Raw genomic sequence first — 17,073 nt, forward strand, 5'->3', positions numbered from 1 at the left:
AAAGAAGATAATAGGTGGGGTAATTTAAATAATCTCATTTAAATAATACCTGCCGGGAGCCACTATGGGAGGTCCCGCCCGTGACGAGGTCATGAAGAAAATACCTGGCAGGCAAGGCTGTCTAGGATAAGGGACCCTCCAGGTTGGCCTCGGCCTCTACCCTACCCTGTATCCTCCCCCCTTTTTCTGCTGTTCTTGTTTGCCCTGTTACAGATTCTTATGTTGCCTGCCGAGAGTTCTCCTCCTCCTCTTTCGTTGAATGAGGACCAACTTAAAACCCTAATTAATAAATCTCCTGGACGCTGGTACCCTATGAAGGGGCCAGGGATGAAGGAAATGCTTCAATTCAAACCCTTTTGCTGGCATTCTGGCTTGTTTGATAAATGTGTGCTCTCATTGCAAAAAATGCTCATGATTGTTCCAAACATCCTAAGCACAGTACGCTAACAAAAGAAACTATTAAGCATGGGTCCCTCCGCGGGGTGAGAAAAGCCCCACAAATATTATAGCCACAAATGTGCCTAATAGAAAATGGTTTAGATAGAGGTTAGCTGGTGACTTCTTGCAGGTAATTAACTTTTAGACTAAGAGCCTGTTTTGTGCCATATCTGCTGTTTTTGCAATCCTTTGCATTTCTGTTCTGTAAAAATGTAATCCTACCTAGTTCCCATGGAGATGACACCTAATAGAAAGAAAATAGATTAACCACAAAAAAGACAGGGTCGGCTACTGAAGTTGCTTAAAGTTGCACCAGGTGCAAGCCATAAAATGTCAACAGGCCTGAAGGCCAAAAGATATTATACATAGAGATTAACCATAAAAAAGGCCCTAATAGGCACAGAGCCCTTTGGGGGGTGAGGAAGCCCTATTAGAGAATACAAAAAATATTGTTTTGTAAGTGGTTATTGGATCAACGTTTGATTGATGTTAATGTGCTGAGGTTGTGCAGTGGAAACTATTGTTAATATAGTTGGAGATCTAGAAAAATAAGAGTTTAGCCCTAGTGTAAAAACAATAAGATAATTGTTAATTTTAACCAGGAGTGCTAAACAGGGGCTGCCTCACCAGAGCCGCAGAGTCTTTGTGTGCTAAATTTTTTAGATAAATTTAGCTGAGAATTTCTGCAAAAAGACTGACTTTTATGTTAACAGGATTGTATTTCTATTATGTTGCAACCTGCTGTATCATGAGACTGCCACTTTTCTGTTTTCTGCTAAGCCCAAGGCCAGAAGATAATGTACAAAGAATCTATGGAAAAGACTCTCATAAACAAAAATATACAGAGCACACCTGGTTTCGTGAAGGACAAGCTGATATAATGTTGTAAACTAAGTCTGTATGCTTATCTGCCCCTTAGAAATGAACCGACTTAGGGTATAAAGGCTACGGTGAAAAATAAAGCAACTGCCAGACTCTGCTGCATATCTTGGTCTGGCCTCTCTCTCTCTCTCTCTCTCTCTCTTTCTCTCTTTCTCTCTCTCTCCCTCGCAGATTTGGCCCTATCAAGGCTGGTCTTTCGTGTCTTCTCTCGCCGACGCCATTCATCCTGGGGGTTCCCCTGGATCCTGCTGGGGCTGGACCCCGGCAAATACCTATTTTAGTAAACCTATTAATAATTAGTTATCTGTTTAAGTAGTAGGTGGGATAATTTAAATAATGTTCTCTAGAACCACTTTAGCAGTATCTCCACTTGAATCCTTTGTGTTAATTTGTGTTAATTCCATTTTCCCTTGATTCCCTCAATTATTTCTTCTAAAACATGCGCATACTTGGAACTTTTCAAAAACTTGCAAGGGTAGTCATAACTTCATTCCAAACTGGTGAAAGTTTGTCCTCCTTTGTTGATTGTGGGGAATTTTTTGAAGGAGGCAGCTGATAGTTCGTGTATTAACTTTATCATATTTTCACAGAATCATTGGGATGCGGCTTATCACAAGTCTTGGCTTACCGGAGTTTGACATTGCCAGAAATGTGTTAGAACTCATCTATGCACAAACTCTGGTGTGGTAAGTTTTGAAATCTTTGGTTTGCTCAGTGGTTCTCACCTGACTGTGAACTTGGAGTTTTGGTGGCAATGCCCAGAATCTGTTGTTTTTCAAAGCTGCACAGGTGATACCAAATCTAGCCAGTCTGAGGACCTTGCATTCATGTCCCAGAATATTCTCTTCCTTTATGAGGATTTCAGCCAAGAATTGACACGGAGCAGGGACCCCAACCTGAAGGGCAATCTGGATAAACTTGGACTGTGGGGCTGGCTTTTCTACTCATTGAGGTCACTGAACTTCTCTGAGCCTCAGTCTCCTCATCTGTCAAACGCACATAATAAGAGCTGCCTTTGACTTAGTTGACGATTAAGCCAGGTGATATGAGAAATCTGCTCTGCAATCTCAAATAGGCCATACAACTGTAAAGCGCCTTATTTTCCAACTCTTTAAAGTTGCCCTGGGTGATTTGGCTCTCTGCAAATAACTCAGTAATGTCAATGAGTTTATTTTCGGAGGTGGTGAAGACTTCTTCTTTATGTCGTTTAGGTGGTGCATTTGCTTACTGCCAGGACGCTACTGGCTGCTGGACAGTTTACAAAGTCCTTTTACCCAGTGAACAGGATGCCACTGGGCAAGTTATACATAAACGCTCTCTAAACCTTAGTTTTCTAATCTGTTAATGGGGGAAATAGTAGCATCTACGTTATAGAATTTTGGTGAGGATTAAGTGAGAAAATGCGTGCATTAAGTGCTTGGCGAGTAACTGACTCAGAAATGTTTATAGGTAGGGATATTATATGACTGTTGTTATCCTTTTAAGGGCTCTTTTTTTAAATTTGTAGTACAAAACACATAATCTAAAATTTACCATCTTAACCAGCCTTCCTATTTTGTTTGGCTTGTCTATCACTGGACTGTTTTTAACTTCATATTCTCTTTTATGTTGAGTGCTTTTTATAAACTTGAATACATTTTCATGAGTCTTTATTTTATCATCATCAATGGGAAATCATATCGTTTGACTTAAATTGCAAGTCATTTGAAAAATAAAATCAAACCCATCATAAAAAGTAAAATTCTAGCTAGATGCTGCTATCAAGGCTCTCAATCTAAAAACTGCCTCTTTTTTTTTTTTTTTTAAGGAGGTTGGCAAGTGTTAGGACTTAAAGACATTAGTACCCAAGCTGAGATTTTCTTTGGGCCTCAGCAGCACTGGGGAGAGTTAAAGAGTGAGGGCCCTTCTCATTTGTAACAATGCAGTTTAATGCCTGTCCTGGCAGGATGTCAGGCCTTCTCGAATGCCAGATGAGGAGGTGGAGTTCACATCCCGCATTTGGGACACCTGGGTGAGGGCTGCCCAAAGGCCATCTGGGGGTTTAACTAATGGCAGTGTGGGTAACGTTCTCTGCAGAATCTCTTTCCCAGAACTGTGGATTCTGGATATGGTAGGGATTTGCCGGGTTGCCGTGTTGGAAGCAGTCCCCTTCTGTATGAGTTTTCTAGGGCTTTGATAATAAAGTACCACAGGTACTTATTTATTAATAACTTTAATAAATGGTGGCTATTTATTAAATAATAAACCGCACAAATTTATTTTCTCACAATTCTGGAGGCTTGAAATCCAAGATCAAGGTATTGGCAGGGTTGACTTTGTCTGAGGCCTCCATCCTTGGCCTGAAGATGGCGCCTTCACCCTGTACCCTCACATGGTCTTCTTCCCTCTGTGTGTCTGTTAGGGCCCACATGAGGTTAGTGACCTCATTTTACCTTGATTATCTCTCTCGAGGCCCTATCTCCAAACACGTTCTCAGGTGTTGGGGTTACAACTTCAACATATGGGTTTGGAGGGGACACACTGCAGCCCGTAACACCCTCGCCCTTTTCCCCACACCCGTCATTAACCCATTCCCTGCACCTTCCCTGATCTCTGATGCTCATCCCCACTCTCTCATAGGATTGGAACCTTCTTCTGTCCTCTGCTGCCCTTTATCCAAATGATTACTCTTTTCATCATGTTTTACGTCAAAAATGTGAGTCAGTCTGAAATTGGAACCGATTGGCTTTGCTGTCCCATATGACCCAGTGGTGGTTGGAATGGGGTGGGGGACCTGGGAAGGGTATCAGGGAACTGGTGTCTAGCTAGGGTCCCCTTGTCCTGCTCCTCTGGCTGCACAAGGGAGGTGACTGCATCTCTTTCTTCAGATCAGCCTGATGATGAATTTCCAGCCTCCGAGCAAAGCATGGCGGGCTTCGCAGATGATGACTTTCTTCATCTTTCTGCTCTTCTTCCCATCCTTCACTGGGGTTCTGTGCACCCTGGCCATCACCATCTGGAGGTAGGAGATGGCAGCCTTGGAGGCGGGGGTGTTTTAAAATGTAGGTTTTATCATTCTTCAGGTATAGTGAGACCAACAGAGCAGAAGACAACTATCACTGAAAAAATAATTGGTCAAGAAGCAACAGTTAAAAAAAAAAAGAAGCAACAGTTAGAACCAGACATGGAACAACGAACTGGTTCAAAATTGGGAAAGGAGTCCATCAAGGCTATATATTGTCACCTTGCTTATTTAAATTATATGCAGAGTACATCATATGAAATGCTGGACTGGATGAATCACAAGCTGGAATCTTAGCCATCTTATGTAAAAGTGTGTAGTTCAGTAGAGTTAAGTATTTCACATCGTTTAGCAACAGGTTTCTGGAACTTCTTCATCTTGTGAAATTGAAAGTCTATACCTGCCATACTCTGTAAATTTCCCTCTCCCCTCCTCTGTCCTCCCAGCACTTTCTACTTTGTTTCTATGATTTGGACTACTTTAGATACTTCATGCAGAGTACATCATGAGAAACACTGGGCTGGATGAAGCACAAGCTGGAATCAAGACTGCCAGGAGAAATATCAATAACTTCAAATAGGCAGATGACATCACTCTTATGGCAGAAAGAGGACTAAAGAGTCTCTTGATGAAAGTGAAAGAGGAGAGTGAAAAAGTTGGCTTAAAACTCAGCATTCAGAAAACTAAGATCATGGCATCTAGTCCCATCACTTCATGGCAAATAGATGGGGAAACAATGGAAACAGTGAGAGACTTTATTTTCTTGGGCTCCAAAATCACTGCAGATGGTGACTGCAGCCATGAAATTAGAAGACAGCTGCTCCTTAGAAGAAAAGCTATGACCAACCTAGAGAGCATATTAAAAAGCAGACAAAAGTCCATATAGTCAAAGCTATGACTTTTCCAGTAGTCATGTATGGATGTGGGAGTTGGACCATAAAGAAGGCTGAACACTGAAGAATTGATGATTTTGAACTGTGGTGCTGGAGAAGACTCTTGAGAGTCTCTTGGACAGCCTCTCTCTTTCTGCCACTAGGGTGGTGTCATCTGCACACCAAGTTCCCTTGGTAACCAACAGATGCTATGACCTAGGGATTAATACATCTGAGTTTGGTCACCACCTGTCAGGTGCCCAGTTTTGACTGGCACAGCCCCCTCACTTCCTCCAGGTCGTGCAGGTTCCCAGCTGGGGAGAAGCCAAGTCACCACAGAGAGAACAGAATGTCCTCTAATGAACTGAAAGGCCCGTCTGGTCAGGCCTCTTCTTACCCCTCCAACCTCACTTTCATTTTCTTGATGAGAGCTATAACCAACCTCAGTTCAGTCCAGTTCAGTCGCTCAGTCGTGTCCGACTCCTTGCGACCCGACAGACTGCAGCACGTGAGGCTTCGCTGTCCATCACCAACTTTCAGAGCTTGCTCAAACTAATGTCCATCAGGTCAGTGATGCCATCCAGGCATTTCATCCGCTGTCATCCCCTTCTCCTCTTGCCTTCAATCTTTCCCAGCATCGAGGTCTTTACCAATGAGTCAGTTCTTCCCATCAGGTGGCCAAAGTATTGGAGTTTCAACTTCAGCATCAGTCCTTCCAATGATTATTCAGGACTGATTTCCTTTAGGATTGACTGGTTTGATCTTGCTGTCCAAGGGACTCTCAAGAGTCTTCTCCAACACCACAGTTCAAAAGCATCAATTTTTCAGTGTTCAGCTTTCTTTATAGTCCAACTCTCACATCCATACGTGACTACTGGAAAACCCATAGCTTTGACTAGACGGACCTTTGTCGGCAAAGTAATGTCTCTGCTTTTTAATATGCTGTCTAGTTTTGTCATAGCTTTTCTTCCAAAGAGCAAGCATCTTTTAATCTCATGGCTGCAGTCACCGTCTGCAGTGATTTTGGAGCCTCTCCCCCCCAAAATAAAGTCTCTCACTGTTTCCATTGTTTAGACAGCAAACAATGAGTCCCTTGGCCTGGAAGGAGATCAAAACAGTCCATCCTAAAGGAGATCAGTCCCCAATATTCATTGGAAGGACTGATGCTGGAGCTGAATCTCCAATACTTTGGCCACCTGATGCGAAGAACTAACTCGTTGGTAAAGACCTTGTTGCTGCGAAAGATTGAAGGCAGGAGGAGAAGGGGCTGACAGAGGATGAGATGGTTGGATGGCATTACTGACTCAATGGACATGAGTTTGAGCAGACTCCAGGAGATAATGAAGGACAGGGAAGCCTGGCGTGCTGCAGTCCATGGGATTGCAAAGAGTTGGACATGACTGAACAACCAAACTGACTGACTGGATGGCAAAGAGTCAAACCAGTCAATCCTAAAGGAAATCAACTCTGAATATTCATTGGAAGGACTGATGCTTAAGCAGAAGCTCCAATATTTTGGCTGCCTGATGTGAAGAGCCAACTCATTGGAAAAGACTCTGATGCTGGGAAAGATTGAAGGCAGGAGAAGGGGGCGACAGAGGATGAGATGGTTGGCTGGCATCACTGACTCAATGGACATGAGTTTGAGCAGACTCCAGGAGATAATGAAGGACAGGGAAGCCTGGTGTGCTGCAGTCCATGGGGTTGCAAAGAATCGGATGTGGCCAAGCCATTGAACAACAGCAACAACAAATACAGACCCCAAAAGGAGGGGACCTGTCTCACCATGGGGGCCACGTGGGGAGGAGACACCGGCGTCTGTCAGAGGCAGAGAGAGAGTAGTAAATGTGGGCAGAAGTCTTTACTGTGGTTTCAGTGGGAGGAGAGGGCAAGGCAGGGTCAACAGGCTTAGGAGGGGCAAATGTGAATAATCTCATCGGGCTCTGGGGTGTAGGGGCCATCTGGGGTTGTCTGGTCCTGGCGCTGGGGTGGTGGGGGCAGAGGAACAATGGCCCAGAGTGTGAGAGCTTGACAGAGGAGGTGGGGTGGGACGTGGGCTCGGGACTCATTGGTTTGCATGTGAAAGACGTGCTTTGTAGGCTAGCCCTGGGAAAGGCAGTCTCTCTAGCATTAGTGAGGCCCCAGATGTTACAGATCGGAATAAAAAGACAAGCTTCATTCAGTGTTTAGCCCAAGTTCCCTTGGTAACCAACAGATGCTTTGACCAAGGGAGGAATACATCTGAGTTTGATCACCACCTGTCAGGTGCCGCGTCTTGACTGGCACAGACCCCTCGCTTCCTCCGGGTCCCACACGTTCCCAGCTGGGGAGAAGCCTGGTCTCCACACAGAGAACAGAACTTCCTCTGATGAACTGAAAGGCCCCGTCTGGTCAGGCTCCCTCTTACCCCTGCAACCTCACTTCCCATGGCTGCATCCTTCCCCAGCCTCCCAGTCTGTTCAGGGTCATCTCTTTGAAGCGGTCTCCCTGCTCTCTTTGCTTGACCTTCTCTCCTCTCTCAGCTCAAAAGTCCTGTTGGAGATCTGACCTTCATGACCATCCCCATCTTCTGTGCATTCCCTTCTCCTCCCTTTCTCTCTCAGGGCGGTTTCCTTTCTTCATTTCCTAGTTCACGCCAGAAATGACTTTGGATCTTTGTTTAATTGTACACTCACTGATCGACCATCTTTCCCATTAGAACCTGGGAGGGCAGGTATCATGTCTGCCCTGTTTACTGTGGGTTCGCGAGAGCTTAGTATCTAGCACAGTGCCTGCTACTGATCTCGAGGAGACAGCAGTGAGTGGTGACTTGAAGCAGGATCTTAGTTCCCTGCCCAGGAATCGAACCTGGGTAGCCTGGGTGAAAAGCAGGAATCCTAGCTGCTAGACCAGCAAGGGCTAGAGGCTAGAAGCAAAGTTCCCCGGCTTTTGTCTTGCTTGAAAGCAAGAATGTTTTAAGGAGGCAAAAACTGTAAAAATACAGTTTTTTTCTACCAAAAAACTGTACAAAGTTTATTATTAGAGATGCAGTACAGTAAGTGGGAGCGCACACAGAGAAACAATTTTTTTAAATTTAAGATAAAGGCAGGCAGAGATACATACATGGAGAGAAAGGGTGTGCGCTTCCTCCGGTAAAGAGGTTAAATCATTTATATAGGGCATTTTTTCTGGGTCTTTGTTTACCTTTGGCCAATTATCTTGTTTCTTTTTCCATACCTCACCTGCCCTGGGACTTTCCCCAACGTGCGTGCGCACCTTTTAGGCAAGATAGATTCCAGCACAGAGGCCTGTGGGAGGCTTGGCATCACCTATTATGGGGTGGTGCCCCCTCCTTTTCAACCCCAAGGAGCCTTCTGTACATGTGTGGTTGGGGAGGTCTCCTTGACCTCAAGAATGAGAAAATGTGGTCTCTTTATCTTTTATCTGGGCAAGACTCAGCTCATCTCTGCCTTTGCCATTGTGTGTGTGCTAAGTCACTTCAGTCGTGTCCTACTCTTTTGGGATCCCGTGGACTGTAGCCCGCCAGGCTCCTCTGTCCATGGGGATTCTCCAGGTGAGAGTACTGGAGTTGGGTTGACATTTTCTTTTCCAACCCTTACCATTATTGTTCTCTTAAAGTATCCACTGGAGACAAAGTCCAGCTATTTACCCTGTTGCTGTTGTTATTTCTATCTGGATGTGTAAACAGAAGGCTGAGTGTAAATGTCTCACCTGGAGCCCATCTGTGTCTTGCCTCAAGAAATATAAACAGGAGGCTAGTTGTAAATGTCTAGCATGGAGCCCATCTATCTTCTGCCTCAGTTACAAGTGCAGTGGGCCTATGTCAAATGAATGAGCAAATGAATGCACAAGGGAGTTGACTTTTATAAAAAGTTTTTTTTCATTTATTTTTATTAGTTGGAGGCTAATTACTTTACAATATTGTAGTGGTTTTTGCCATGCATGACATGAATCAGCCATGGATTTACATGTGTTCCCCATCCCGATCCCCCCTCCCGCCTCCCTCCCCATCCCATCCCTCTGGGTCTTCCCAGGGCACCAGCCCTGAGCACTTGACTTTTTAGAATACTTGTAGAACTGGAACTCGGCATCTTCAGGGCAGGCTCCTCTCTTACGTGATGTTCTCAGCTGTCTCACCGTGTTGCCTTTCTTTTCTCTCTTCCTAACTAGTTCTTCTAGTTTCTGCTTGTTCACAACTGACTTCATGTGGCCATTATTACAGCTCTAGCTTCCCTAGATTACAGCCTCCCCTCTTCGTATTTCTTAGTTCAAGTTCCTAAGGAAGAGAGTCCTATCACCGCAGTTCATTTCTTTGTGCCAGGACATGGCTGAGGTCACAGCCTGGTCTTTGGATGGGTGACAGTTGGATCAAGTGATACTGCTGTCCAAAAGCTGGTCCTCAGAATAAGGTCATAAGGACAAAACACGCTGGCCGGGCCTGTGAGAGAGAGGGCTTGATTTGAAAGGGGATGTAGATGGAGCAGGTAAGGATCACTGGTTCCAGGTTAAGAGCCCAGAAAGGACTGGGCTATTCTAGAAAAACTATACCTGAGTCTGGCACTAGAGATGTTCCCCTGTCCCTTGTTTTATCAGATTGAAACCTTCGGCTGATTGTGGTCCGTTTCGAGGTCTGTCCTCCTTCATTGAGTCCATCTACAGCTGGATCGACACCCTGAAGGAAAGCTCCAGCTACGAGTGGGTTGTTTGGATCTACCAGAACCTCATCGGGAGCGTGCATTTCTTCTTCATCCTCACCCTCATTGTCTTGTAAGTGGGGTTCTTCTGAAAACTAGAGGGGGAAACACCGCATCAACTCAGCATGCGGGCAGCTAGGCTTGGGCGGGGTGGGTGTTTGGTGGGAAGGCGAAGGCTGCAGTGTAGCTCAGTGTTCTGTGCCATCCCAACTCTGCCCTTGAATTTTTCTAGAAGTTATTTAATATCTTGTCCCTTTTTGGGGTCTGTTTATGAAAAAAGGAACACCTGCTCTGCCCCCTCTTAAGAATTAACATGAAAACAAAAAGAAAAAAACTGGGTGTGAGAATGCTTAGGGAAATTACCGTGTGATTCTTTCTGAGGTTGTGACTATCTTAAAGTGGGTTGGGTGTTATGGATATATGGGTTAGCATACTTTCATTTTCAAATTTTAAAATGATTTCTAACTTCTTGTGAAAAAGCGAAAGATCTGCCAAGACTGGACTCCTTTTCCTGCAGGAACAGTTGGTCTGCTGACGGCTGCTCCTCTTTAAAAGCCAAATTCTGATGGCTGAACTTGTCTGTCCTCACGTAGAGACACAACTCAACATCACAGACTAGTGGAGCCAGCCGATGGCAATTGTTGAGTGACCCCTGGATCTTACAGGTGGAAGTGAGAAGCCTTGCAGAGACAGGGATAGTTCCCATGCTGTAGAGTCTATTTATTGTAGAGGAGGCTGGAGCCTGGGTCTCCTAGCTCTTGGTCATGCTGTCCCTCCCAACACTGGTTTGCCTTTAGCCCCCTTACTTAAAATAGGAAGTTCTTCTGTCTTGCTCTTCCAAACTTTTAATTCCCTGGGGAGCTTGTGAGAAATGCAAACTCTCAGACCTTACCCTGACCTATAGCATCTGCATTTTAACAAAATCCCAGGAAGTCTGTACCACAGGGAAGTTTGAATAGCACTGTCCATATTCCCAAACTCTGGTTACACATTAGAATCATATACGTGAAAAAATACTGCTCAGGAGTTCCCTGGTGGCCTGGGGTATGGATTCTGGGCTTTCACTGCTGTGCCCAGGTTCAGTCCCAGGTGTGAGAACTGAAATCCCACAAGTCAAGCGATGCGGCCAATAAATAAATAGATAAAATAAGTTTAAAATACTATTAAGGACTTCCCTGGTGGTCCAGTGGTTGGGAATCTGCCTGCCAATTCAGGAGACACAGGTTTGATCCCTGGTCTGGGAAGATTCCAAATGCCTTGGGGCAACAAAGCCTGTGTGCCACAACTACTGAAATCCCTACTCTGCAACAAGAGAAGCCATTGCAATGAAAAGCTTGTGCACCACAACTAGAGAGAAAGCCTTTGTGCAGCAACCAAGACCTAACGTAGTCAAAAATAAATAAACTTGTTGTTTGTTGTTGTTTAGTCCCTAAGTTGTGTCTGACTCTTTTGTGACCCCCAGGGACGGTAGCCTATCAGGCTTCTCTGTCCATGGGATTTCCCAGGCAAGAATACTGGAGTGGGTTGCAATTTCCTTCTCTAGGGGATTGTCTGGATCCAGGGATTGAACTCAGATCTCCTGCTTGACCAGAAGATTCTTTACCAATGAGCCACCAGGGAAGCCCCCAAATAAATACATAATAATAAAAATACTGTTAAATGTTTTCACCACAGAAAAAGAAATAATAATCATGTGACATGAGGGAGTGTTAGCTAACACTATGGTGGTAATCATATTGCAATATATAGATGTGTCAAATCAACACCTTAATGTTATATGTCAATTCCATCTCAATTAAAAAAATTAAAGGAAAACTAGATTGGGTAAAGTTTGTATAACTATATGAATTAACTAAAACTCATTGAATTACACTCAAAATGAGTACATTTTGTAGTATGTCAACCATGCCTCAATAAAGCAATAAAAAGAAGGAAAGATACTGATGCCTGCCCTTGTGCTCAAAAAAGCTCAGTTAATTGATCTGAGGAGGGGCCACGGCAGGAGTCTCTTCTCCACCTCTTAGGTGATTTATGTGTAGAATCCTGAGAACTATTGCTGTAATGAAGTTAACCTCTAAGTCACTCAGATACAACTTTGCAGGAACACTGGCTGGGCCAACATCCATCTGTAAGCAAATAAATGAGTTCCTAAATGAGTGGCTACCCAGTTGAAATTAGGAGCCTGCAAACCTTGGAGAGGGTGTCTGCCATTCTTTCTTTCCTGCAAAGCATTGGAGAGAGCATCTGCCATTCTTTCTTTTCTTCTCTTCCAGAATCATTACTTACCTTTACTGGCAGATCACAGAGGGAAGGAAGATTATGATAAGACTGCTCCATGAACAGATCATTAACGTAAGTCCCATTGGACCCCTTTGTTACCCTGCCCACCTTTAACATTCTATAATGAAATTTTTCAAACATCATCCAATATAGAAAATAGTAGAATGAACCTTCCCACCACCCCGCCCTGACCACCATCAACATTTGTGTACTCTTATGTCCTCTATACTGTCCCTTTGCTATAAATCTCTGGATTATTTTCAAGCAAATCCTAGCCTTTATATCATTTTATCTGTAGACTCTTCCATACACCTAAGAGATACACACTAAAAAAAAATAACCACAGTACCAATCATCACACCTAAAAAAATTAATAATACCTTACTATCATCTTATAGTCAGTCAAAGGCCAAATTTCCCCAGTTGTCCAGTTAGTGTCTTTTTACAGCAAGATTACTCAAGTAAAAAGTCTGGAAAAGTGTCACATGTTGCATTTGGTTGATGTGTCTTTAATGTTTCTTTCAATCTCTAACTGTTCACACCTCCCTCTTCTCTTGCCACTTATTGTTGAAGAAACCGGTCATTTGTCATGCAGCAGTTCCCTCATTCTGGATATATCTGAGTTTCAACCCTGCAGTGGTGTTTAATAGTTTTTTTTTTTTTTTGTATTTCCTGTAAATGAATGGTGAAATTTAAAGACCTGATTAAGTCCAGATTAAATTTTTTAGTCAGAATAATTCATAGGTGATGCTTTAAGTCAATATTTCTAATGGTATTACCTCATAACATAAAATGTCTGATTGTTTCCTTTTTTGTATGTTAAGAATGATCAGTGGGTCCATGCTTGGTCAGCTAACCTATCCATAAAGCTTCCCAGTAGTCTTTCACCTAATAGATTTAGCAGCCTTTGATGAGTATAGTCCATAGGGTTGCAAAGAGTCAGACACGACTGAAGTGACTCAGCATGCATGCACGCCTTTTTATTCATTGTCCATTTATTTCATTAAGGATTGCAAAATAGTGGTACTCTAATTCTAGAATTTCTTCTGCATTTATTAGCTGGAATTCTTCTATAAAAGAAGAAATTTTACTCATCAACTGTTAGAGCACCTTCAAATACCTTCAGGAGAGGAAAGATGAGGTTAAATACATGACTCCCTTTATTTACCGGTTTTCAAAATGATGATTTGGTCCTTCAGTGTACTCGTTTGCTAGGGCTGCAAAGCAAAGTACCACAAATGTGGCAGCTTAAAACAGCAGAGATGTATTGCCTCACATTTCTGGAGGCCGGAAGTCCAAAGCCAAGTTGTCAGCAGGGTTGTTTCCTTCCAAAGCTCAGAGCAAGAGTCTCCTCCCTACCTCATTTTTTCTGGTGGCTGCTGACTAACCTTTGTGTTTTTTGGCATAACTTCATAACTCCCATCTCTGCCTTCATCTTCACAGGCTCTTTTTCTCTCTTTGTCTGTTTCTCCTTGTTGCCTAAGGACTTCTCATTGAATTTAAGGTTCATCCTCATATACGATGATCTCATAAAAAAAAACAAAAAACCTTTAATTTAATTACATCTGCAAAGACTCTATTTCCAATAAAGTTATATTCACAGGTGTTGGGGTTTGAATAAGAATAACTTAAACATATCTGTTAAAAACGGAGACACTGTGCTTGCTCCGGCAGCACATATACTAAAAACAGAGACACTATTCAACTCACTAAACCTAGAACCTCCAAATGTGGCCAATGAGAAGTTATCATTATGAATTCATAGATTTAAGTATATGTTGGCATCTTTCAATTGTAATCATTTGTTCATGCTTAAAATAGTCTCATCCTTTGCTAGAGGAAATCCTTTTGAATTAGCTCCTCAGTTCTTTTGACATGATCCCAGGAGTCTTTGGTTGCTTCCTTGTTCTCTGGAAAGATAAGATGGTCTGGTCTCATCTTGTTTGTTTCCTGTCCCAGAATAGGAATTAGGCATTTCTTCAAGGAGTCCTGATCAAATGGTATTTAGAGATCAAAGTCTGGACACAGAGAGATGGTCATTGCTACTGGGCTAGTTCCCTTTTCTTCTAAATATCAACATAACTGTGACATGAGCACTTATGTCTGAAAACATGAGGAAGCAGCAGGACACTATAGGAGTCTATCTGCTTGAATCTTTGAGGCTTCAGATCACTTGAGTTGGCACATTTTGTACTGTAAAGAAAGAACATTGGTTAGCTGTTGATGTTGGCCAGTCGCTAAGTTGTGTCCTACTCCTTGCAACCCCATGAACTGCAGCATACTAGGCTTCCCTGTCTTTCATATCTCCTGAAGTTTGCTCAGATTTGTCTATTGACTCACTGATGCTATCTAACCATCTCATCCTCTGCTGCTCTCTTCTTTTATTGTCTTCAACCTTTCCCAGCATCAGGGTCTTTTCCAATGAGTTGGCTCTTCATATCAGGTGGCCAAAGTATTGGAGTTTAAACTTCAGCATCAGTCCTTCCAATGAATATTCAGGGTTGATTTTCCTTTAGGACTGGCTGGTTTGCCAGAAGACCTGTGGTCCAAGGAACGCTCAAGAGTCTTCTCCGGCAGTGCAGTTTGAAAGCATCAATTCTTAGGGGCTCAGCTTCTTCATGGTCTAACTCTCACATCCATACATGACTACTGGAAAAACCATAGCTTTGACTATATGGACCTTTGTTGGCAAAATGATGTCTCTGCTTTTTAATATGCTGTCTATGTTTGTCATGGGGCTTCCCAGGTAGCTCTAGTGGTAAAGCACCTGCCTGCCAATGCAGGAGAGACAAAGAGATCAAGGTTCGATCCCTGGGTCAGGAAGATCCCCTGGAGGAGGGCATGGCAACCCACTCCAGTGATCTTGCCTGGAGAATCCCATGGACAGAGGAGCCTGGTGGGCTATGGTCCATAGGATCACATAGAGTCACTCACAACTGAGCCCGCACACACGTTAGATTTGTCATAGTTTTCCTTCCAAGGAGCAAGCGTCTTTTAATTTCATGGCTGCAGCCAACATCTGCTGTCATTTTGGAGCCCAAGAAAATGTAATCTGTCACTGTTTCCACTTTTTCACCTTCTATTTGCCATGAAGTGATGGGACCAGATGCCATGATTCTTAGTATTTTTGATGGGTTTGCTAGCTAAGCCCTTTTCCCACCTATCCCCAGAAGCATTACCCATAGTTTTCTGATGCAACACTGAATGTTTGGGGCAAGTCTTATGAAGATTTCAGCGTGGGAGGGATTTGATGTCAAAGCTTTCTGTTGTAAGAGTAGTGTCAGGTAAACTCAGGAGTTACTGGGATGACATCATTTCAGGAAGGCACCATAAACATCATGCAGACCTGCCTGCTTGGGAGTCTTGCCTGGAATATGCACCACAAAGACTGGGATGCTGTCTCTAAAAGAACTCAAAGAGACTGGGAATAGGCTCAGGAACAGTCCTTCTCAAAGTATGATATTCTATGTCAAAAACCCCTGGTCCCTTGTTAAAAATGCAAATTCTTATTACCCTTCCCTCCTCCAAGCAATAGTGGCAACAGATAACATTTTGTTGAGCACTTATTGATGCCTGGCATTGTGCTAAGTGATGAGCAAAGATTCTTATTTAATTTTTACTATTCACTCTATAGCACATTGATTTCTTTAACCTCTATTTTAAAATTAAGGAAATGGATGCTTATAGAGTGAAACAACCTGCCAAAAGTCACAGGGCTAGTAATAATGGGATTTGAATCAGGCAGCTCCAAAGTTTATGCTCTACAGCTACAGTGCAGCTTTGCCTCCTGAGTCAAAATTCTGTTGGGCAAAGCCTATGAGTTTGTAGCCTTGCAATCTTTCAGGGTAATTCTAATTCATACTAGAGTATGAAAACAGTTGCTACAGACCAGAGATTTTCAAACAAGTTCGCCACATCCAAGACAGGTGGGGAACTTGTTAAAAGTACCAATTACCACGGACCGCTCTTTCTTACGGAAGAATTTCAGTTACTAAATGTAGAAGGAATGAGGGAAATAGAAGGTCATTATGAACCAAATACCGCAGTAATAATTGTTGCAAGCAAGATCCACTGGTGGATGCTAAAATTAGTGGGTGGAAGTTTAGGAAGAAACAAGGGCATGGAAAATGGGATTGACCTAGACTGGACAGACCATGAGTGGTGCTTGCTAGCCCACCTCAGCACTCTCTTATCTGTAATAGACTCACAGGAAAGTGATTCCCCCTCCTGGGGAAGGCATACCCCATGCGTTTGTTCTCTTTCCCAATTTAGGAATTATTTGTCAGGGTCTACTTCGTTAACACAGATAACTTTTAAAAAAATTTATATATTTATTTATTTCTGGCTGTGCCGGGTCTTCATTGATGTGTGGGGTTTTCTTTAGTTGCAGCGAGCAGGGGCTACCCTCTTGCTTCTCGTTGTGGTGGGTTCTCTTTTTGTGACTCCCAGTGAAAGGCTGTTGCTGAACCATGAAAGACTCTGGGATTCTTGGCCTCCGGAGGAGAATTCAATCCAGGGCCAGAGACAAGGCTTGATCACTCAGAGCTTTTGTGTGATAGAGTTTTATTAAAGTATAAAAGGGATAGAGAAAGCTTCTGACGTAGACATCAGAAGGAGGCAGAAAGAGTGCCCCCTCGCTAGTGTTAGCGATGGAGTTGTGTACTTTTTAATTACTTATTACAGTGAATCAAAAGAATGTCTGGAGGTTGTAAAGACCTTACTAGACCCACTCCCATAACTGATATTTTAAGAAAACAGGATTAGCCAGAAGGTTTTTTGCAGAGACTGTCCTCAAGCAGGATACATTATTGTTATATAATCCTAAGGAAATGTAGAGGAAAAAAAACATTTGTCCTTTATTCCTCCTTGAGAATTCCAGACCCCTCTCTCCTTGGGGACCGCTGGA

The 17,073-nt window shown here is 43.3% G+C and overlaps 1 protein-coding gene across 5 annotated transcripts in view; it reads left to right on the forward strand.

Moving 5' to 3' along the window:
- TMC5 (transmembrane channel like 5) overlaps nucleotides 1–17,073 on the forward strand; it is a 77,965-nt gene that overhangs the window by 57,364 nt on the left and 3,528 nt on the right. For all 5 annotated transcript variants that reach the window (XM_043915579.1, XM_043915582.1, XM_043915583.1 and 2 more), the window contains exons 15-19: nucleotides 1,911–2,006; nucleotides 3,940–4,015; nucleotides 4,188–4,321; nucleotides 9,787–9,960; nucleotides 12,161–12,239. In XM_043915579.1, the coding sequence (XP_043771514.1) occupies nucleotides 1,911–2,006; nucleotides 3,940–4,015; nucleotides 4,188–4,321; nucleotides 9,787–9,960; nucleotides 12,161–12,239 (559 nt within the window). The remainder of the gene's footprint in view (nucleotides 1–1,910; nucleotides 2,007–3,939; nucleotides 4,016–4,187; nucleotides 4,322–9,786; nucleotides 9,961–12,160; nucleotides 12,240–17,073) is intronic.

Source organism: Cervus elaphus, chromosome 10 (assembly GCF_910594005.1).
Source record: "Cervus elaphus chromosome 10, mCerEla1.1, whole genome shotgun sequence".
In the NCBI taxonomy this organism is placed as follows: Eukaryota; Metazoa; Chordata; class Mammalia; order Artiodactyla; family Cervidae; genus Cervus; species Cervus elaphus.